General features: G+C 36.5%; 1 protein-coding gene across 4 annotated transcripts in view; it reads right to left on the bottom strand.

Annotated features, from left to right (window-relative positions):
- Nucleotides 1-24,408, bottom strand: part of LOC105492357 (ATP binding cassette subfamily A member 13) — a 454,445-nt gene that overhangs the window by 389,144 nt on the left and 40,893 nt on the right. For all 4 annotated transcript variants that reach the window (XM_011759379.3, XM_024796198.2, XM_024796197.2 and 1 more), the window contains exons 11-14: nt 12,827-12,941; nt 5,337-10,112; nt 1,967-3,793; nt 410-519 (exon numbers count right to left, since the gene is read on the bottom strand). In XM_011759379.3, coding sequence (XP_011757681.2) covers nt 410-519; nt 1,967-3,793; nt 5,337-10,112; nt 12,827-12,941 — 6,828 coding nt within the window. The remainder of the gene's footprint in view (nt 1-409; nt 520-1,966; nt 3,794-5,336; nt 10,113-12,826; nt 12,942-24,408) is intronic.

Genomic DNA, 24,408 nt, shown 5'->3' with positions numbered 1-24,408 from the left:
TAAGAAAGAAGACAGTACAGTACTGCATGTGATCAAAGTCTCTTCGAGGTCTTTGCCAGTAAAGGAGATGGGGGAACACTTCTGGACAAGATACCCCAGCTCTAGGCCACAGAGTACTGCTGTAGTTTAGGTCAAGGAGACAAGGGAAGCACATTCCATGAGCAAAGACAAAAAGACCAGAAAGCCCAGCAAAGGGGCAGGAAGGGGCTGTTCAATTTGGCTGGAGCAGAGACCCAGTGGTGGGAATGAGGTTGGGAGAGGCAGATTCCTCAAGGCCTGGTTGCCAGACTAAGACGGCTGTGCTTTGTTCTAAAAGAAACTCAAGTGCAATCTACTCATCTCTCTGACACCTGAGTTCTGAAAACTGGCACAGGGCAATTGCAGAGCATTTGTTATATGAGCAGCCCACCTGCAACGATGGTGAGCACACGTATGACCATCATCTTCACTTTCTGCAGGATCTCCATGGCTTCTGAGGGCTTCACAGGCTGCTGGAAAACTTCACGCATCTCACCAACACTTAGAAAAAATATATAAACAATGACATGAAAGGGTAAAAATGTGCATCCAATGTGCATTTCTGCTGTGTAGGCTAAGTTATAACACACATGTAAGAACCTCCCTGCATAATCATATTTTCTTCGTAGGAACATAAGAAAACACAGATAACACAGTCTGGACCTTTAGAAAACTTTCGGTCTCCCAAATTAGTGCAAAGCATCAATTTTGTGGCGAATACGCTTAATATTTGCTTTTCTTTCTTATTTTGGTCCATTCTTTTAAAATGCAAAGGTAAATGTTGAAAGGGTGTCAAAACATGACCGTACGAAGAGCTAAGGTGTAAACTCCCTCTGTGGAGAACTGAAAAATTTGAGATAAAACCTGAGATTGGTGGAGAATGGGGTTGCCAGGACCACCTCAGCTCAAAAGACAATTCAGAGAAGAGCACTAAAGTCAAACAGGGTATAGTTGGGGATCAGAGCACTAAAATCAAGCAAAATATAGTTTCAGATCAGAAGCAAGGAGGAGATGAGGAAGGAAGCTCTGAAAACTAACAGTCAAATTCCAAGGTAACAATAGTTATTTGTGCCAGTGGCTACCTGTTTCACTAACTAAAGACATCTTTCCAACTCATAGAACATGACTGGATTCAGGGTACAGCTCTGTAGTAATAGAACCGACAGAAAATAAGTCAGCTTGCCTGGCAAATGAACCAAGGTTGACATGGCATCTCCAATCTCCATGTGGGCCAGAGAGGAAGGCAGGGAGAAACAGAGGCCAGGGACCATCCTAACAGTATTGTCACCCAGAGAAAGGACAGGTAGGGACCACTGCAGCATCTCTGGGACTCTGCACATCAAGAGGCACAGGGTCTCCAACCTAAGGCAAGAGACTGCTTCCAGGGCATGACAACTAGCAAGGCTGGAGCTTTTAAGAACAGGTTTCTATTGACATAACATTCAGGGATGGGAGGGCTTGGAGGTGGATCAAACACGTGAAGTTTGGCAGAATCAAAAGAGGGCAGAAGCCAGCAGCTGCCTGGCCCTTTCCTGTGGTTAGCTACAACTGGAGGCATAATTTTCTGTGAAGCAAGCAGCTTCATGTTCCTGTGTGTATACTGAGTCATTGGACCCTTGGCTGCCAGAGGATATGAATAGAAAAATTGCTTATGCAGCTAGTCTTGGGATGAGTGAATAGAATAAGAGGTTTTTGCTTCTGAGAATAAAATAACTAACTTTTGAAATATTTTGAATAAATTATAATTATATTTGAATGCCAAATAATGAGTCAAATTGTGAGAAAAATGACTGGACTTGAATTGCTCTATGTTGAAGCCAACTTCAGAGTGTAAAGTTGAAGTCAAGAAAACTACTTACCCTGGTTCAATGTAATTCCTGCATGGTTCTATTTTACAGTTACTGTGGTAGGGAAAAAAACAAAGTGAATTCGGCTTGCTTTTTATTACCTTTGATCTGTCAGTGGGATTTGTTGCCAGTATTTAGTCAATACAAATAATCCTCTCAGGTATTTCTCCAAACAGGAAAATGGTTTGAAACTACAAGGAAAGTCAATTATCTCTTTCTTGGTTCTCTCTTCTTTTTCTGATGTGACATTCTTTCCAGTGGTTGCTTTAATGAAAATCTCAAAAAGTGGCTGAAACAAAGTTCTTGTGGAAGTTGCCCATTCAGAGTTGTTAAACAGAAGCCCTTTCCTCCAGAGAGCTGTTCTACTTGAAACATTATGGATTGCTTTTTCAAGTTGATGATGAGTTATATTCCGAATCAAAGGTGTGTCAAAATATAAACTTTTACTCAAATCACCTTCATAGTCACTTTTAATTCCACTGGAGGCCTCTAAAACTCTTTCTATGGTTTTCAAAAGGTTATCTGGATGCTGAGTAAATGTCATCAACAAATTAGAAACATTCCAATTATCCTTCTTTAAGTTTTTCCAAAGAGCTTCTAAGGTGAGACCAATCACCATTTTCAAGACAGACCCTATTTCTGTGCTGTTTTGTGATAATATTTTATCCAAAAAAGGGATCTCTTCATGAATTATTTCCCATTTTATATCTTGAGGGTCACTATGAGTGGAAATTGGATTAGGGTATAAGAAGTCCATTTGGTTGGTGATGTTATTTATAGGAACTAAGCAACTCAGAATTTCTTCCCACAAGTTGACAGAATCCATAGAAAATGTTTGAGTTTCATTGTTAAATGCTACCACAAGACTCTTCACATCTTCCAAGTTGATTTTCACAGATGTTAAAAATTCAGCAATTTCTTCCAAAATATCAGAAAAGTCCCTAGATTCATTCATATATGACAGCATGCTAGGTGACATACTGAAAACATCAGAGTTTGATGATATATAAGGTTCGACCCCAATCATTTCAAAGGCCAAGTCAAGAAATGGCACCAACAAATCATTTATCTTTTCAAATGTGAAATGATCTATTTTTTTCAAAGTAGCTATTTCTTTCACAAGATTTTGAACACTTTGTTGCATGATGGAATAGAGAGTGACAAAGAATTTCACACTGTCCTTGGTATTGGAGACAAAATGAGTTTTAAAAACTGTGGCCATCTTCCCTGAAACTTTCTTGACCAGCTTAAGAAGTTTCACAATGGAGTCCACTGATGTGGCAAGATCTCTTAGGTCAGCACTGTCATTCAACAGCATGACCAGAGTCCCAGACATTTCTAAGAGGGGTTCTGTGACACGACTTTCTTCACCAGCTCTTGAAAGAGGACCAAGTAATCTCTTAGTAAGTTCTAATGTTGCTCTGTTTCTTAGAGGGAATGAATTATTTATAAAGAAAAGCAAATCCGTTAGATTAGCAAGTATAACTTCTTGGAGGGTAGGATACGAAGCATAGAAGTCCTTATTAGGAGCATTTAAAATTGTATTCAGAAGCCTTGCCATCTCTGTTGAACATTCTCTTACAAGGTGAAGAGCTGCCCTAAGATCCTGATTGAGTTTGAAGAGGTCCCCAGACGTATTCCCATGGAAAAACAACAGACTCACCATTGTGAAAAAGTCTGTAGTATTTTCAGTCCCATTTTTCACTGGCGTTTCCCAGAGAAGGGCATTAAATAAATTTTGCATGAACCTCAGTCCTTGATGACTATCAAAATAAAATTCTCCATTGTCTAATATAAGTGAACTTTTTATTAGGTGATATATAGTCTCCTTTAAACTTGAAAAAATGTTCATCAATCTGTCTTCTTTCATCAGGGCAAGAAATTGATCCAGTTTCAGAACTTCTAGAATTTTATCTTTTGGGACAAAACTGTAAAAAAAAAAAAAAAAAAAAAAAATATATATATATATATATATATACACTTTTAATTTTGTTTTTAATACATTAACAGTGGAAATATTAAGATATAGAGTGATATATATTATTTTATTTGTTTTATACTAGCATCATGGGAGGATAATACTGTGTAAAAGATGACATGCTAAAATAATTTCAGATGAAACTCAATATTTTGTTGCCAAGAAATGAAAACAGTGAGGAATTTCATGAACAAATTCTATTACAGTATTTTGAACCTGGCAACTTAAAAAGCCACATACTTTTGCTTACGAAAAAGGTTAAAATGGCTTTTACTTAGGAAAGAAGGTAAAATGACTACAATGTGATTCTTGATGTAAGAGATAAGTCTCTGAAAAGTGGTTAGCATATTTATACTTTTGTGAGCTTGAGAAGTACTGAGTACTAGCAAATTGCTTAGACAGATGTATCAACGTGACTAGGCTGAGTAATAGCCCCAGAAGTCCCTTTCTTGTATGTTTCTCATCTGGGTGGGCTATAGGGGAGATTCCTTCATGAGAGACGGAGAATAGATGGGAGTTATAACCATTGTGTAATATAAATACATCTTCTCCCAGCTATTCAATCAAACACTAATCTAGGTGTTGCTATAAAGAGATTTTGCAGATGGAGTTAAAATTCCTTATCAGTTAACTTTAATCAGAAGGGATACTGTCCTGAGTGGGCAGGAAAACTCTGAAAGAGGATGTAGAACCTCTGTAACTTAGAGGTACAAAACCACCGCTGGGTATTCATAGTCAGTGGCTCTCCCTTCCCCTGGTCTTCCTTCCTGACCGCCTGTGGACAAGGAGCTTTCACTCACGCCCGGGGCGCCCCTGCCTATTGTGGGCCTCCCTTCCTGACAGTCGGCCCTACTGATTGCAGACTTATTTAGCCAGCCCCAAAATTGTGTAAGCTAATTTCCTTGGATTAAATCCTTTGATGGTTTTTGTTACTCTGATTGAAACTTGACTAAAGCAGACGTCATGGAATAAATTGGAATTTCCCTCCAGCCTTTTCACTGGCAAACTTCAGATGAGATTTTTGAAGATATATGAAAAAAAGATAATGTGACTATCACTTTTTATGTCTGTAAATGCAAGCATCACAGTAGATTCATTGGGTTGAGAATATTTAAGTCCTTAGTTGGTGATTAGACAGTTAGTATAGCAATTCAAATTATGGCAATCCCGTATATGCACGTACAGCTATGAAAACTAATTTTTCAGATCCATACAAAATGGAATTCATAATTGTTTTCATAATCTAAAAATGTAAGAATAATATGTGATTAATTACCCTGGACTGGGTTTATATTTTACTAGTTAGATGACAGTAACCAAAATTCTTTTACGTTGACATTTTGATAAAATATTTATTAAGACAAATTTACATCAAAGATATTTCAAAAGTATTAGATACAAATACTGTTTTTGACATGCCTATACTCCAGAAAATAAAGTAGTTTGAGATATATCACAACTGCATATACGACACAAAGCAAAAGTAGACTCACCTCATCTCTGCAATAACATCTTTGTGGAAATCTTTCAGCAGAAGAGATATTTTGTTCTCAGAATCTTCCTTTAGCAAAAGGGATAAGAGTGTTTTCAAAAGTTGTTCCATGAAACCTACTATGCTTCTCGGAGGGAGAACTGTTTTCCTACTAGTTTCTGACTGCATATGGTTCAAGATAAGGTTAATGAAATTCATTATTTGAAGGTCAGTATCACTTAAGTCCCAAGCTGCTTCTTGAGAATTCCCAGCTAAGTTATTGATTGAATTAATTAGGATGTTTTCAAAAAGCAACTGAACACCTGAGAAATTAGTCAGCTGTTCTTGATTTAGCAGATAAGTAAGAAAGGCAACATCAAAATTGCCTTCTCTAGATATATTTTTTAAAGAGCCCCAAAAAGTAGTAATAGCTTTGGTTAACAAAGCTGTATCTTCAGTTGAGCTCTCATTGGTCACAGGAATGAATAGTGTTTCTATCATTCTGGAGTAATCCTCATCTGCATATTCCTGAAGCCAGTTTTTTGTGACCAATAGAAAATCTTCAATAATTTCTAATGTCTTCAGTGACTGTGAATCCAGGATCTCCAGGAAACGGGCAAATTGCAAAGTAATGTTTTGAAGAGCCACTGAATTTATACTTTTGATATCTTTGTTCATTTCAGAGAGCAGGTGTCTGACTCTAAAATCTTGGGTTAGGTCTTTCACGATTTGTTGAAACTCAGGCCATAGTTCTTCAAAGTTGTAAGTTGTTTCATTCTTTTCAATAAAATTTGATAATGCTTCTGAACTGCTACCTGTGAGATTTGCATTCAGGAGCATCATAAATGAAGAGAGTAGATTATGAGTACTTTTTTCTAGGCTCCAGTCTTCAGAAATCAATTGTATTGTCCTTTCCAAATTCGAGGAAATGATATTTTGAACAGATGTCTCTGTGTCTTCATTAACGTTAAGGATCTTGTTTAAACTAGCTAGTTTGTCAAGAGTGTTTTCACCTGATATAACTTTTGTAAAGTTGACATTTTTAACTTTTTCTATGATTTGCAAAGCAACTTGCTTTATGGGACCACTAGGACAAAGTCCAGAGATGCTATACCTAGTTTGATTTATTGAAGGTGGGACAAATGGTAATATCTTATGCCAAAATTTCTGCACAGTTTTCACAAGAGAAATGTTAACATGGAAGACGTCAGCGAGTTCCAGAAGAATAGAATTCCAGTCCACTAATTCATGAATTATGCAGACCACTTTCCTATTTATTTCCATTCGGGAGCTTTCATTTGAACATGGTGAATCTTCACCTTGGGGAGACAGGTGGAGATGATCGAGTATACTGGCCACTTTGCCATAAAAGGAAGAAGACATGAGCCCATGGACACTGCAGGGGTCTACCTTTGAATTCTGCTGAAATCCAGAATTTGTATGATTCCAGCACCAAACCACAGGAAAACAAGTTAAAGTCTCTGAAATAATATCTGGCTTATCTGATATTAATTCAATTATATCCAAAAGAATTTTTATCACAATTGTGAAGTCTTCCTTGGTGATATCTGAAATGGTTATGCCATGAAGGAGTATGAAGCTGTAGACATCCTTGAGGCCTTCAGTGATGTTTTTACCAAGTACTCCCTGTAGGAGCCTTACAGCATGAGGAAGCACATAGTATACATCTACCACAGCATCCACAGCATCTTTAGGAAACAGGCGTGAGAGTTGTAGCAGGTGATTAACATTCCAAGAATGCGAGCTGTCTACAAATTTTTTCATCAAGTCAACAAGCAAGTTGACCTCTAACTTGCCAGTTCTCACACTACTGATATTCCTAAAGAAATCCATTAGGCTTGCACTAATTTGTTCAAGTTGATCCACCAAAATGTCTATGTCTGCCTTCTTAAGAGTACGCATGACAGAAGTTACCTTCTTCAAAACTTGCATATAACCTGTATTTTGTGGACTAATGTGATGAACTGCAGGCATTAAGGAGGTGAACACATCCCTCATCAGTTGAATCCCAAGACCCATGGCTTTCATTATTTCAGGTGAAATTATTTTTGGTGGATTTTGGAGGTCATGAGATAAGTTGAAGGCAAGGTAACTAGCTAAATGATAAATGGAATTGCCTACACTGTTTACATCTTTTTCTTTTGGACTGGTGGCAAATATGTTTAACAAGTTTCCAGTTTTAGAAGAGGAATTATTTTCCAGGATGTTAGAGTAAATACTTCTTACAAGCTTCTGCAATTCCTTCCCCAGTGTTATTAAATGAAGCCAAATATTTTGAAACTGATTAGGAATTTCATCTGACATTTCTATTGGTCTTAGAATTAATTCAGTAAAATATTTCCAATTGGATTGAGATGCAAAATCAAAGTCTGTTGTTAAATTGTTGATGCTCATCCTTACTTGCTTTGTGGAATCATTTAAAAGAGCTAATAAAATCTCAAATTTAGGTATCTTCTCTTTTTCAAAGACTGTAGTAAGTACAATATTTAGAAAGTCAGTTACGTCTTTCAAGTAAATATTTACACAATTTATATGCAAGCCATTTGATGAACAAAGAGGTTTTTTTACATTTAACACCCAAGTTATAATTTTCAATATAGAGTTCACTTTCTTTTCTATATGTCTGAAATTCCCCAAAATATTTTGAAGATGGCCTTGTGAAAAACTGGAGTTAGACACCAAATACAAATGGTTTATGACATCTAACCACACAATGCATCCTTTCAGCCTACTAATTGTGCTCTCAGAGGAAAATGTGGAATTTATCATGTCTAGAATACGTAACATCCTCTGTGAGGTATTTACATATAGAAAGCCATCTTCTAAAATAAACTCAGTAACATTTTGGAAAATATCAGCACAGGAAAACAAATCTCGATCATGTGATACATTTCTAAGAAATACTATTGCTTCTCTTAGCTCAGTGATGGTATTTTCAAATTTCTCTCCATAATTTGTGAGATTATTTGAAAGAAAGTCATTTATCGAATCTACATTTCTGTCTATATTTTCTGAGGTACTGCTAAACTCAATGAAAACTTTGAGCAGAGAATTTAAAAACTCTCTGCTTGTACTTGTGTTGAATGGAAATGTCTTCAACTGATGCAGGGCAGTTTCCATGGTGAAAAGGGATTTCTCCACTGGCTCCAAGTTAAGTTTTTTTACTGAAACTAACGCATTACCTAAAGCTACCAAAAAATCCCTGAGATCCAGGAAGTCCTCCCAATCATGGAAGTCATCGGCTTGAGTTACATTTTTAAACAAATTTAATATGAGTCTAGCAACATTACGTGTGGGAAATATTCCCTGGCAGCTTTTGGAGACTTTCACATGATTTTCCAGTTCATCCAAAAGCTGAGTGAAACCATGATGCAGAGATGTGAAAACATTCAGGTCAAACTTAAATAATTGAGATATGCTTTCCCAGATTTCAGTCCACATTTGAAGCCATGAAACGGTACAGTGAATGGACATAAACTTGTTGAACACACTGACATTTGCTGAGAGGTTTGAAAAAATTTGTGCCAATGGAAAAACAAATGAAGCCTCCTCACTTGTTGAATAATTTACGGAAGAAATGTGTTTATTGTCCGAAATCAAGCACTCATTATCAAATAGGCCTTCTACTGAACTGTTGAAGAATTGGCTCATGTATTGAAATAAAGAAAGACGAAAATCTTCATCAATTATGAGCAGCTGTTTGAGGCCTGTCAAAGTAGTGTGGATCACTTTCAGTTCTTGGCCCTCTGTAGACATGAAGGACTGGGCTTGAAGCTCCAAAAAGTTAAAAATTGAAAGCAATTGCTGACAATAAGATACATTAGAAATTCCCCCAAGAACCTCTGCTGCCTTAAATAAAAATGCAAATGCTTTACTGATGCTTTGGAAATTAAATTGTTTTATGATATCCAAAATGTGTTTTGAGATTTGTGTAAGGAAAGTCAGCGAAGAACCTCTACTCTGAATATTCAAAAATTCATAAATGTATTGGTTAAATGAAGAATAAATTTGCAGAAGTAAAGCTGAATCCTTGTCCTGAAAGACATTTAGGTATTTTTGAGTCAAAATGTTATCAACTTCTTGTTTTTGAGGTTCAGAAAGGGCTGAGAAAAAATCAGATGCATTCCTGATAGTGTAGATGGTGTTCAGAACTTCTGAGACCTCTCCCTCCTCCAAAAATCCAAATTCATGGAGACTCTTTATTATAGTCTCACTTAGACGTACAAAATCTATGTTCATAGCTGGTGATTCCGGCCAATCTGAATAGAACAACTGGGAAAAGTTAAAACTTGTACTCAGAATCTCATTTTCTGGAACAGAAAAATTTAAAAGTGTAAAGAAGTTTTCCAGTTTAGCTCTTTTTCCTTTTGAAATGCCGTAGACCCATAATTCTAGTAATTTGGGATTAATTTCAAAAAGTATTAATTCCAGGAATCTCAAAAGATTTTTTGGTTCCTTCCTTATCCAGTGACTTTCGAGAGTTCGCATTTTCCATCTCACTTCTTTGCCAAGTTCCAAGAGTTTCTGAGCATCAGTGGCAGATGGGTCTCTCTTTAAACTTTCCAAATGATTTGTCCACAGAGAATTTATATTCAGAATATCCTCCGTGAGAGATGGGAGGTGATGGAAATTGGGAATGATGGAGGAGTCAAAAAGATTAGGCAACAATAATTTCTCAAAAAATTCCACAAATGATAAAAGAAAGTTCATTTGTTCATCCTCAAGGGTGTGCAACTTCTTTTCTGTCATTAGAAGGTGCTTTGTGAAATTTAAAGCCCTGTAATATTAGTAGAATTATTTTAATATAAAATAAATGTGATTTATCACATTTCCAAGTTAATACTCACTTATTGATAGTAAAACACAAATGAAACATTTAATAGACAACATGTTTTTCAACAGAAATTAAACTAATGTGAGCATTTGGAAGTGTTTTAGAAATCCACAATGAAGTTATATACATTTAGCTTAAAATGTTTCCTACTACCAAAAAGAATGCATTCTTAATTATTTTCCCCTGGCATATTTAACAATAATATGTATGATTATTAAAGACAAGTTCGCTATTTATGTCAGAAGAATCCTAGGATTTAATTCCATTTCAAAATGTCTTAGCATATAAAGGTAGTACAAATAGTGGAGTGCATTAGAAACTACGCCTGTATGGTTTAAGGAAGGTGTGGGGATTCCCTGTCCTGGAAGGCAATTCCAGTGCTCTTTCAACAATACTATATACATCCTACTGTTAGAAACTCATTATTATATATGGGGTAATTCATCTCCAGGTGTTTAATTTTAAAATACAGAGTTCTCAGAAGAGCAACTCAGTCACTGTAAGTCCCCTCTTGTAATAGAAACCCACACTTGCAGAACTAACTTCTACTGACTCAGAAGTTACAAATCCACTTTTGACATTCGTGGGGTTACATGTGTTTCAGAATTCAGGATGTTCATCCTTTAGAAATGCAGCATGGTACAGGTATCAGATATGTATTCATGCACCTCAGTGAGGGCTGGGGCAGCCCTGATCATCAATATATTAACACCTCGGCAGTGAGACCTGTGAATGATCTTGAGGCGCAGGAAAATACTCTTGAAACTGCTTCACATCAGTTCATGCTAAATCTCTGCTGAATGAGCTGTGATGTCAACCATAAGAAAAGCCTCTATTTTCAGACTTTGTAAGAGTTCAGAATTGTGGGTAAGGAATTTTTGGCCTTTATTGGCTATTTATGCCCTAAAGGGTAAATTACTTCCGAAGTTTTTTAACCCTCTGCTCCTGTTGTATAACACACTCTCTGACATAGGACAGACACAAGACCTATCAAAGGCAAAATGCTGTTTACCTCCCTCATAGCTGACATCTGAGCACCCCATACAAAAAATATAGGCTTAATTTAGTTAGTTGTTATTTTTAGGACAGAATGACTTCTTTGAAATAATTCCTTGGGGAAAAAAAAATCCCATCAGGAAAGAGAAAGTTCTATTAGGAATTCAACATAAACCTTGCCTAAATCCAGCCCTCCCTAAGAATAGATGCCTAATTATCATCCAAGTCATTGTGCCTTGATAGAGGAGAACATAAAACTGTCTTTATTTGGATAAAGACAGTTCCATTTGAAATGGAACTGAGAGGGTTATGGAGTAGCAATAGAATAATAAATTGAAGTAGAAGTAGTACTACTAATAGTATGATTGCCACATGTTTTTATATTACCTTAGTAATTTAGCTTATAAAGCACTTTCACAACTACAATCTTAGTTAATTCCTACAACAGCCTTTTGAAGTACACATCATTATTTCACTTTCATGAAAAAATAAACTTTTTATTTTTTTAATTAGCAGATTCAAGCTGTTATTATGTAGCATGACTAGGAGACTACCCAGGTTTTGTCATTTCAAGTTCAGCTTTGTTAATATAAATTGTGTTTAACGTTCAATGATTTTTCATTCATTAATTCAACATCTAATTATCTACTACTATCCATGATGAAAGACACTGTGCCAACTGCTATGGGTCTACAAATATAAAGTTAAATGTGTCCTTGTGCACAAATAGACTAGTTTTGTGCTGGTTTTCCAGGGCTGTTAAATTTTTGAGGCTCTCAGGAAAGAGGAATTAAAAATCTGACATAGGCAAGGAATTGATTCTCTAGAGGGTCCATCCCATTGTCCTTTCTTCTGTTCCTACTAATAGCTGGGCTTAAGAAGTTCCATAGGAATGACTAATCCCCATTTTAGACAGATACAGCAGAATGGTTCTCCAACTTTGCTGTGCACTGGAACCACCTATAGAATGTGTGAAATATACAGAAACCTGGGTCCTGTACACAGAGTAAAATTTCCTATGTCTAGGGCAAGGGGCAAGCATTTTTATTTTTAGCGATCTTCACAGATTTAATCCATTCTCAAATTTGAGAGTTACTGCTCTTATGCAAAACTTCTCTCCCGTCATGTTCCAACACACCCCACAGATAACAGAGTATACCTTTAAACTGGACATACTGTTCATAACCATACATAAGAATCTGCATTTCAATACATGTGCTGAAATAGGACAGCAGAAAATAGTCTGACAAATTTAGTTCCAAAGACCACTTCTCCCTCCCAGGAGTCTTTGAAACTAACAGAATCTATAGTATTGATTTCCTGTTTAAACTCTAGGCAACTAGCTAAGACAATTTTTCAAAAACAAATGCCTTATTTTTGGAGCATCTATTACAAATCGTGTTATTATTGAAGGAAAATCTTCTTACTACAATCTGTATTTCCTTTCAAAATCCATTGATTCATACATTCTATTAAGCAACTTGAAACTTGAGTCATACATTCTATTAAAGAAATATTTATTGAACAGCTCACATGAAAGATTGTGTCAATATCTAAATCAGGCTCATAAATTTTAAAGAATATATATCCTACAATTAGATTTTGATTATCTTCAGATGATAATTAAATCAAGACCTAGAAGTTGAATTCTGATAACTTACCTGGATATGGAAGCTGTTGGAGACTTGAGTAGATTATTCAAAAATTGAAAATAATTATCACTGATGATTTTCCAATCCATGTTTTCTTCAAAACAAGGAGATTCCTCAGGAAAAGCTAAATGAAAAGACATTTCCTACATTAATTATAAACTGGTTATAAGAGACAAATCTAAAAAAGTAAAAAATGCTAGAGTAGTTCACCTAATGTGATTGAAAATGTTTAAAAAAAAAAGAAAAAAAAAGGACAATTAGGAATCTTTCTAATTTGACTTGTGCTTCCAGACAAGATGAAGTACCAATCACTGGCCATTGAGCAATGTAAGACACTGATCCAGGAAAGGCAGTAGATGACAGGGTGAGACTTATGATTATGCCAGCTTGCTGCTTTAAGACAGAGTCCAGGCCATGGCACAAGAAGGAGAACTGAGCCAGAGTCCAGTGGACATGCTGATTTGGGAAAAAGCTTAGACTCTGAATAACAGCTAGAAACCACAGGATGGAGTGCCAGAGAAGACTGCACAAGGCAATGAAATTGGCAGTGTGCTTCTCTCGACTATTCAGATGAGTAATAATCAACACATGCATTTGAGGAAACTACCTGAGACCATGGAAAAAATACCCAAAAGAATTAAAGGTGGCCAGGTGCGCTGGCTCATGCCTGTAATCCCAGCACTTTGGGAGGCTGGGGCAGATGGATCACCTGAGGTCAAGAGTTCAAGACTAGTCTGGCCAACATAGTGCAATCCCATCTCTACTAAAAATACCAAAAAATTAGCCGGGTGTGCTGGCGGACGCCTGTGATCCTAGCTACTTGGGAGGCTGAGACAGGAGAATTGTTTGAACCTAGGAGGCAGAGATTGCAGTGAGCCGAGATCACGCCACTGCACTCCAGCCTGGGTGACAGAGTGAGACTGTCTCAAAAAAATAAATAAATAAATAATAATAAATGATTTTTTAAAAAAAAGAAAAGGATTAAAGGTAACAGTTTCTGGTGGTCAGGACCAGGAATATACTTTGTTTCTATCAGCCAGATTGAAATAATCCATAATTCATTAGTCATTGAGTACAGTACAAAAATGGTCTTGCTTCAGGAGTGGGAAGTATTTAAAATCAGACTGAGCACTTTGCCAGTCCTGCCTAACAAATCTTAAAAATGAGATCCTAAAGAATCAAATTATTTCAAGCAATTTGTTTCAAGATTATTTATAGGCATGCAAGAATAATTAGCACAAAACAACGTTAAAATTTGTAATATTTGGAATTCAATAAAAAACTACCAGGCATGTAAAGAAGCAGAAAAATATGACCCATAATAGAGAGAAAAATCAATCAATCAAAAATGACAGCAATTATAGAACTAGCAGAAAGGAACATTAATCACATAAATGTTTATGTTATTTAGTTCATACTATTAGGTTGATGCAAAAGTGTATGGCAAATCTATTTAAAAGCAATTACTTTTACGCCAACCTAATGTATAATTTACATGCTCAAAAAAACTCACAATTTGTAAGACTGGATAAAACAAGATCCAATTGTACGCTACATGCAAGAAATGCACTTGAAATATAAGGACATAAACAAGTCACAAGTAAAAGGATGGAAAAGGCATACCACCCTAACACTAATCAAAAGAAAGCTATCAAAGTAGGTTTCACATGATAACATAATTATCATCTCATGATGATGAAAGTATCAATCAAGAACATATAACAATTCTAAACGTTTGCGAACATTACAACAGAGCTTCACAACACATGAAACAAAAACTAATAGAAATCTAAGAAGAAATGGAAAAATGTACAATTATAGTCAAGACATTTCAAAGCTGCTCAAGACAAAATATCAGTAAGGATGCAGGAGATTTGTACAATACTAGCAAGCAACTTGATGTAATTGCTGTTTATAAAAAAACTGCCACCCAACAACAACATAATACATATTCTTCTCCAGTGCATATAGAGCATTTATAAAGGTAGATCATTTTCCAGACCATAAAGCAAGTCCCAATAAACTTAACAGGATTAAAGTCCTACAAAGAATGTTCACTGGTTAAAATGAAATTAAATTGGATATCAATAACAGAAATATTTCTTGAAAATCCCAAATATTTGAAAAATAACAACACTTCTAAATAACTCAGAGACAAAAAAAGAAATCAAAAGGAAACACAGAAAGTACTTTGAACTGAATGAAAATGAAAGTACAACATGCCAGTATTTGTGGGATGCCTCTAAAAAAAGTATTTAGGGGCAAATGTATACCACTAAACACCTATATTAGAAAACAAAATGGTCTCAAATTGATGACCTCATCTCCCATGCAAAGCAATTAGAAGAGTCAGTTAAACCAAAACTAAGTAGAAAAAAGAAAGAAGAGTAGAAATCAAGGAAGTAAAAATAAAAACATTCAAGAAAAATGAATGAAATCAAAGGCTGGTTGTTTGAGAAGATCAATAATAAGACTGATATGCCTCCAGGCAGAGTGATCAAGAAAAAAAGGCACTAGTTATCAATATCGTCTATGAGAAAGGTGTCGTTACCACCTTTAATTTGATTCTATACAAATTAAGAGAATAATAATAGAATACAGATTTTAAAAAAAACCCTTATGATACTAAATTGAACAACTTGAACAGCCCTAACCTATATTAAAAATTGAATTTGTAATTAAATATTTTCTGATAAAGAATCCTAAAAGCCTAGATGGCTTCATTAGTGAATTCTACCAAACATTTAAGTGAGATCCAATACCCATCCAACACAAACTCTTCCGGAAAATTGAGAATAAGAGACTACTTCTGAACTAATTCTATGAGGTTATGATTACCTATCAATATAAGACAAAGACAAATTAAGAAAAGACTACTAAAGACCACTGTCCCTCAGAAAAACTGATTCAAAATGTAAACAAAATTTTAACAAATTAAATCCAATAATAGAAAAAAGGTAATTATTTTTATCAAGTAGAGTTTATCTCAGTTATGCAAGGTTAATTTAACATTTAAAAAATCAATGCAATTTACTATATGATTAGAATTTTTAAAAAAACTAAATTCAAAAAAATTTTTTTAAATCATCTCAATAGATGCAGAAAAACATTTGACAAATCTGACATCTATTCCTGATTAAAAACTCTTGCCAAATTAGGAATAAAAGAAAACTTCCCTAACCTAATAAAAAGCATCTATGAAAACCTATAGCTAACATTATACTCAATTGCCAAAGATTAAATGCTCCTCTTCCAGGATCAAGGAAAAGACAAAGAGGTTACCTTTCATCATTTCTATTCCATATTATACTAGAAGTTATAGCCAGTGTAGTAAGAATAAATAAAAGACATACAAAAACAATTAAACCATGTTTATTCACAGATAACATGATTTATAGACAATCTGATGAAATCTATAAAAATACTAAAAAGTAAATTTAGCACGTTTGCAGGATACAAGATGAATATACAAAAATTAAATGCATATTTGTATATACATTTATATGAGCAACAAATTACTGAAGACTGAAATTTTTAAGAATCAAACAATTTATAAAAGCACTACAAGTATTAAAATCTTAGGAATAAATCTGAAAAAAAGACGTGAAAGACTTTTAGAATGAAAACTACAAGGATTTGTTAAGGAAAAACAAAGAAGACAAAATAAATGGAGAGAGATATACCATGAGCTAGAACACTGAAAATAATTAAAAAGCTAATTCTCCCTTAATTCATCGATAAATTCAATTCAATCCTGGTTAAAATTCCAGCATAATTTTGAGAAACTGACAAGCAGATTCTAAAATTCATATGGAAAGGCAAATTGACCTAGAACAACTAAAAACAATTTTTTTAAAAAAAAGAACAAAATTAAAGGTCTAATACTACTTGAATTTAAGCTTTACTATAAAGCTATGATAACCAAGATAGTTAATTTTGGTATAAATATAGACAAATAGATCACCGGGATAAAATAGAGAGTTCCGGAAAAGACCCACATATTCATACAACTACTTTTTGACAAAAATACCAATGTAATTCAATGGAAAAAGAATAGCCTTCATAAGAAATTTTGCTGAAGCAATTAGGTCCCCTTATGCAAAAGTAATCATAATAAACTTCAGTATATGCCTACACCACATACAAAAATTAACACAAAATGAATTATAGACCTAAATTTAGGACATAAATCTATTAAACTTATAGAAAAAATACATAGGCAAAAATCTTTGCAACCTTGTGAGTTAGCAAAGGCTTCTTAGCTACAACACCAAAAGCAGGATCTATTAAGAAACAAAACGAAAAAAAAACGAAATATCATCAAAATTAAAATTCTGCTCCTGGGTTACTTTGTTAAGAAGAACGAAAAGACAGTCCAGAGGCTGGGAGAAAATATTCGCAAAGCGTATGTCTGATAAAGAGTTTGTATCCTGTATATACAGGAAAATTATAAACTGAATAATAAACAAATAATCCAGTTTAAAAAGTAGGAAAGATTTGAATATACAATTTATGGATAAAGATACAGATGGTATATAGGTCCATGAAAAGATAGGTGTTCAAAATTATTACTCATATAAACAAAACACACCTATTAGAATGATTAAAATGTAAAAGACTGATCATACCAAGTGTTGGTAAGAAAGTGGAGGTATTTTAACTCTCATGAACTGCCAATGGGAGTGTAAAAGAGTACAGCAACTTTAAAAAACAGTTTGTGAGTTTTGCAAAAGGCTAAGCATACAACTCCCACAAAATCAAACCACTTCAATCTTAAGGAAAAGAAAGTGTATTTCCAAACGAGACTTGTACATGAATGTTCACAGCAGCTTTACTTGTAAAGTCAGAAAGAGTCAGCAACCCAATTGTGAATTGTGTGAATGGATTGACAAACTGTGATACATCCATATGATGGAAGAGTACTCAGTGATAAAAGGAATGAACACACTACAACATGAATGAATCTCAAACTAATTAATGCAAATTAATTATGTTAAGTAAAATAAGTTAGACAAAAAAGTACATACTGCATATTTCCATTTATAAAAATCTCTAGAAAATAAAAATTCAAATACAGTGAGAGAAAGCAGAGCAATGGTAGCCTGGTGACAGGGCAGGAAGCCGGAATTGACAATAGAGAGGAAGCTTTTGGGAGTGATGAAGATGTTCACTGTCTTAATTGTAATGACAGTTTTATGGATATATGTATATGTCAACACTGATGTGATTACTACACATTGCATGCCTGTATGAAAATATTTCATGTTACTCATAAATATACATGCCTACTATGTAGGCATAATAATTAAAAAATTTAAAAAGCCCAACAGTATCAAATAATTTTTTAAACAAGGTACATAAATAAATAAAATCTTCCATATCAAATTCCCTGGCCATTGGTTGTAATGCCTCAAAATTGACACTCATTTTGGTGAGGAAGAAAAGGGTACTAATATTAATTGCATATGCCTACAATACTGTGCTAAGCATTTTACAAACATCATTTGATTTACTCTTCATAAGAACTCAGTAAAGAAACCTATGTAAATTTTTATTTTACCACGGATAAAAGTAATTAAGAATCTGTGTCAGATGCAATATTTGCTACCAAGTCCATCTGCTTCCGAAACCCATGTCAAAACACCAAACAGTTCATGTTTTATCTGCATCATAAAACTGCACTCCATAAATTTAAGTAACCATAGGATATCATATTGACTAGAATAAATGATGTCTTTGTTATACCACATTCTTATCATATGCAGTTGTTTTGTTTTGTTCTAACAGGAAAAGGAGGAAATAAAGAACGTATAACCTAATGATAAATGTGTAACAACAGCCAGTGCTTCTCAAACTTTCCTGTGCTTACAAGTCATCTAGGCATCTTCTTAAAATGCATACTCTGATTCAGTAGGTCTGAGATGGGGCCACAATTCTACATATCGAACAAGATCCAGATGATGTTGACACTGTTGTCCAGGTATCACACTTTGAGTAGCAATCATGTAAGCAAATCAGGTGTGCATGATACATGCAACACAAGCAAAAGAGAACACATAGTCTCTTGATTTACTTTGGTTAGTGTTCATCTCACCTTACCCACGTCTCTATATCATGATGAAAAATTCTGATGATACATTCATTTACTCAAAGCTATAATATTTCAAAGTTCAACATGGAAAGATTTGTGTGCCTGATGTGTCTGAGGAGACTATATCAAGCAAGTATTTGAACACTCTTCTTTCAGTTGCTACCTGTCAAATTCCACTCATTCCACAAGTTCTGGTTCAAACAACTCAAATTGTTATCTGCTCTGTACACCAGACCTCTATGCTGACCTATACCTCTAAATGTGTCTATATTTCTACCAGCTTTGACTTTCTTAGGACTCCCCTATCAAGCTGTGGAATATCCAACGAAAAGAAGAGCCAAAACACCACTGAAATGAGAGTAGATAATATAAAAATATATAACCGGGGGCGGAGCAAGATGGCCGAATAGGAACAGCTCCAGTCTCCAACTCCCAGCGCGAGCGACACAGAAGACCGGTGATTTCTGCATTTTCAACTGAGGTACTGGGTTCATCTCACTGGGGAGTGCCGGACGATCGCTGCTGGTCAGCTGCTGCAGCCCGACCAGCGAGAGCTGAAGCAGGGCGAGGCATCGCCTCACCTGGGAAGCGCAAGGGGGAAGGGAATCCCTTTTCCTAGCCAGGGGAACTGAGACACACAACACCTGGAAAATCGGGTAACTCCCACCCCAATACTGCGCTTTAAGCAAACAGGCACACCAGGAGATCATATCCCACACCTGGCCAGGAGGGTCCCACACCAACGGAGCCTCCCTCATTGCTAGCACAGCAGTCTGTGATCTACCGGCAAGACAGCAGCGAGGCTGGGGGAGGGGCGCCCACCATTACTGAGACTTAAGTAGGTAAACAAAGCTGCTGGGAAGCTCGAAGTGGGTGGAGCTCACAGCAGCTCAAGGAAACCTGCCTGTCTCTGTAGACTCCACCTCTGGGGACAGGGCAATAACAAACACAGCCGAAACCTCTGCAGACGCAAACGACTCTGTCTGACAGCTTTGAAGAGAGCAGTGGATCTCCCAACAAGGAGGTTGAGATCTGAGAAGGGACAGACTCCCTGCTCAAGTGGGTCCCTGACCCCTGAGTAGCCTAACTGGGAGACATCCCCCACTAGGGGCAGTCTAACACCCCACACCTCACAGGGTGGAGTACACCCCTGAGAGGAAGCTTCCAAAGCAAGAATCAGACAGGTACACTCGCTGTTCAGAAATATTCTATCTTCTGCAGCCTCTGCTGCTGATACCCAGGCAAACAGGGTCTGGAGTGGACCTCAAGCAATCTCCAACAGACCTACAGCTGAGGGTCCTGACTGTTAGAAGGAAAACTATCAAACAGGAAGGACACCTACACCAAAACCCCATCAGTACATCACCATCATCAAAGACCAGAGGCAGATAAAACCACAAAGATGGGGAAAAAGCGGGCAGAAAAGCTGGAAATTCAAAAAATAAGAGCGCATTTCCACCGGCAAAGGAGCTCAGCTCATCGCCAGCAACGGATCAAAGCTGGACGGAGAATGACTTTGACGAGATGAGAGAAGAAGGCTTCAGTCCATCAAATTTCTCAGAGCTAAAGGAGGAATTACGTGCCCAGCGCAAAGAAACTAAAAATCTTGAAAAAAAAGTGGAAGAATTGATGGCTAGAGTAATTAATGCAGAGAAGGTCATAAACGAAATGAAAGAGATGAAAACCATGACACGAGAAATACGTGACAAATGCACAAGCTTCAGTAACCGACTCGATCAACTGGAAGAAAGAGTATCTGCGATTGAGGATCAAATGAATGAAATGAAGCGAGAAGAGAAACCAAAAGAAAAAAGAAGAAAAAGAAATGAACAAAGCCTGCAAGAAGTATGGGATTATGTAAAAAGACCAAATCTACGTCTGATTGGGGTGCCTGAAAGTGAGGGGGAAAATGGAACCAAGTTGGAAAACACTCTTCAGGATATCATCCAGGAGAACTTCCCCAACCTAGTAGGGCAGGCCAACATTCAAATCCAGGAAATACAGAGAACGCCACAAAGATACTCCTCGAGAAGAGCAACTCCAAGACACATAATTGCCAGATTCACCAAAGTTGAAATGAAGGAAAAAATCTTAAGGGCAGCCAGAGAGAAAGGTCGGGTTACCCACAAAGGGAAGCCCATCAGACTAACAGCAGATCTCTCGGCAGAAACTCTCCAAGCCAGAAGAGAGTGGGGGCCAATATTCAACATTCTTAAAGAAAAGAATTTTAAACCCAGAATTTCATATCCAGCCAAACTAAGTTTCATAAGTGAAGGAGAAATAAAATCCTTTACAGATAAGCAAATGCTTAGAGATTTTGTCACCACTAGGCCTGCCTTACAAGAGACCCTGAAGGAAGCACTAAACATGGAAAGGAACGACCGGTACCAGCCATTGCAAAAACATGCCAAAATGTAAAGACCATCGAGGCTAGGAAGAAACTGCATCAACTAACGAGCAAAATAACCAGTTAATATCATAATGGCAGGATCAAGTTCACACATAACAATCTTAACCTTAAATGTAAATGGACTAAATGCTCCAATTAAAAGACACAGACTGGCAAACTGGATAAAGAGTCAAGACCCATCAGTCTGCTGTATTCAGGAGACCCATCTCACATGCAGAGACATACATAGGCTCAAAATAAAGGGATGGAGGAAGATTTACCAAGCAAATGGAGAACAAAAAAAAGCTGGGGTTGCAATACTAGTCTCTGATAAAACAGACTTTAAACCATCAAAGATCAAAAGAGACAAAGAAGGCCATTACATAATGGTAAAGGGATCAATTCAACAGGAAGAGCTAACTATCCTAAATATATATGCACCCAACACAGGAGCACCCAGATTCATAAAGCAAGTCCTTAGAGACTTACAAAGAGACTTAGACTCCCATACAATAATAATGGGAGACTTCAACACTCCACTGTCAACATTAGACAGATCAACGAGACAGAAAGTTAACAAGGATATCCAGGAATTGAACTCATCTCTGCAGCAAGCAGACCTAATAGACATCTATAGAACTCTCCACCCCAAATCAATAGAATATACATTCTTCTCAGCACCACATCGTACTTACTCCAAAATCGACCACGTAATTGGAAGTAAAGCACTCCTCAGCAAATGTACAAGAACAGAAATTATAACAAACTGTCTCTCAGACCACAGTGCAATCAAACTAGAACTCAGGACTAAGAAACTCAATCAAAACCGCTCAACTACATGGAAACTGAACAACCTGCTCCTGAATGACTACTGGGTACATAACGAAATGAAGGCAGAGATAAAAATGTTCTTTGAAACCAATGAGAACAAAGATACAACATACCAGAATCTCTGGGACACATTTAAAGCAGTGTGTAGAGGGAAATTTATAGCACTAAATGCCCACAAGAGAAAGCAGGAAAGATCTAAAATTGACACTCTAACATCGCAATTAAAAGAACTAGAGAAGCAAGAGCAAACACATTCGAAAGCTAGCAGAAGGCTAGAAATAACTAAGATCAGAGCAGAACTGAAGGAGATAGAGACACAAAAAACTCTCCAAAAAATCAATGAATCCAGGAGTTGGTTTTTTGAAAAGATCAACAAAATTGACAGACCACTAGCAAGACTAATAAAGAAGAAAAGAGAGAAGAATCAAATCGACACAATTAAAAATGATAAAGGGGATATCACCACCGACCCCACAGAAATACAAACTACCATCAGAGAATACTATAAACACCTCTACGCAAATAAACTGGAAAATCTAGAAGAAATGGGTAATTTCCTGGACACTTACACTCTTCCAAGACTAAACCAGGAAGAAGTTGAATCCCTGAATAAACCAATAGCAGGCTCTGAAATTGAGGCAATAATTAATAGCCTACCAACCAAAAAAAGTCCAGGACCAGATGGATTCACAGCTGAATTCTACCAGAGGTACAAGGAGGAGTTGGTACCATTCCTTCTGAAACTATTCCAATCAATAGAAAAAGAGGGAATCCTCCCTAACTCATTTTATGAGGCCAACATCATCCTGATACCAAAGCCTGGCAGAGACACAACAAAAAAAGAGAATTTTAGACCAATATCCCTGATGAACATCGATGCAAAAATCCTCAATAAAATACTGGCAAACTGGATTCAGCAACACATCAAAAAGCTTATCCACCATGATCAAGTGGGCTTCATCCCTGGGATGCAAGGCTGGTTCAACATTCGCAAATCAATAAACATAATCCAGCATATAAACAGAACCAAAGACAAGAACCACATGATTATCTCAATAGATGCAGAAAAGGCTTTTGACAAAATTCAACAGCCCTTCATGCTAAAAACGCTCAATAAATTCGGTATTGATGGAACATACCTCAAAATAATAACAGCTATTTATGACAAACCCACAGCCAATATCATACTGAATGGGCAAAAACTGGAAAAATTCCCTTTGAAAACTGGCACAAGACAGGGATGCCCTCTCTCACCACTCCTATTCAACATAGTGTTGGAAGTTCTGGCTAGGACAATTAGGCAAGAGAAAGAAATCAAGGGTATTCAGTTAGGAAAAGAAGAAGTCAAACTGTCCCTGTTTGCAGATGACATGATTGTATATTTAGAAAACCCCATTGTCTCAGCCCAAAATCTCCTTAAGCTGATAAGGGACTTCAGCAAAGTCTCAGGATACAAAATTAATGTGCAAAAATCACAAGCATTCTTATACACCAGTAACAGACAAACAGAGAGCCAAATCAGGAATGAACTTCCATTCACAATTGCTTCAAAGAGAATAAAATACCTAGGAATCCAACTTACAAGGGATGTAAAGGACCTCTTCAAGGAGAACTACAAACCACTGCTCAGTGAAATAAAAGAGGACACAAACAAATGGAAGAACATACCATGCTCATGGATAGGAAGAATCAATATCGTGAAAATGGCCACACTGCCCAAGGCAATTTATAGATTCAATGCCATCCCCATCAAGCTACCAATGAGTTTCTTCACAGAATTGGAAAAAACTGCTTTAAAGTTCATATGGAACCAAAAAAGAGCCCGCATCTCCAAGACAATCCTAAGTCAAAAGAACAAAGCTGGGGGCATCACGCTACCTGACTTCAAACTATACTACAAGGCTACAGTAACCAAAACAGCATGGTACTGGTACCAAAACAGAGATATAGACCAATGGAACAGAACAGAGTCCTCAGAAATAATACCACACATCTACAGCCATCTGATCTTTGACAAACCTGAGAGACACAAGAAATGGGGAAAGGATTCCCTATTTAATAAATGGTGCTGGGAAAATTGGCTAGCCATAAGTAGAAAGCTGAAACTGGATCCTTTCCTTACTCCTTATATGAAAATTAATTCAAGATGGATTAGAGACTTAAATGTTAGACCTAATACCATAAAAATCCTAGAGGAAAACCTAGGTAGTACCATTCAGGACATAGGCATGGGCAAAGACTTCATGTCTAAAACACCAAAAGCAACGGCAGCAAAAGCCA

This window comes from Macaca nemestrina, chromosome 4 (assembly GCF_043159975.1).
Source record: "Macaca nemestrina isolate mMacNem1 chromosome 4, mMacNem.hap1, whole genome shotgun sequence".
In the NCBI taxonomy this organism is placed as follows: Eukaryota; Metazoa; Chordata; class Mammalia; order Primates; family Cercopithecidae; genus Macaca; species Macaca nemestrina.
Note: the sequence above shows the minus strand (reverse complement) of the source record. Positions and strands in the feature narration are given on the sequence as shown.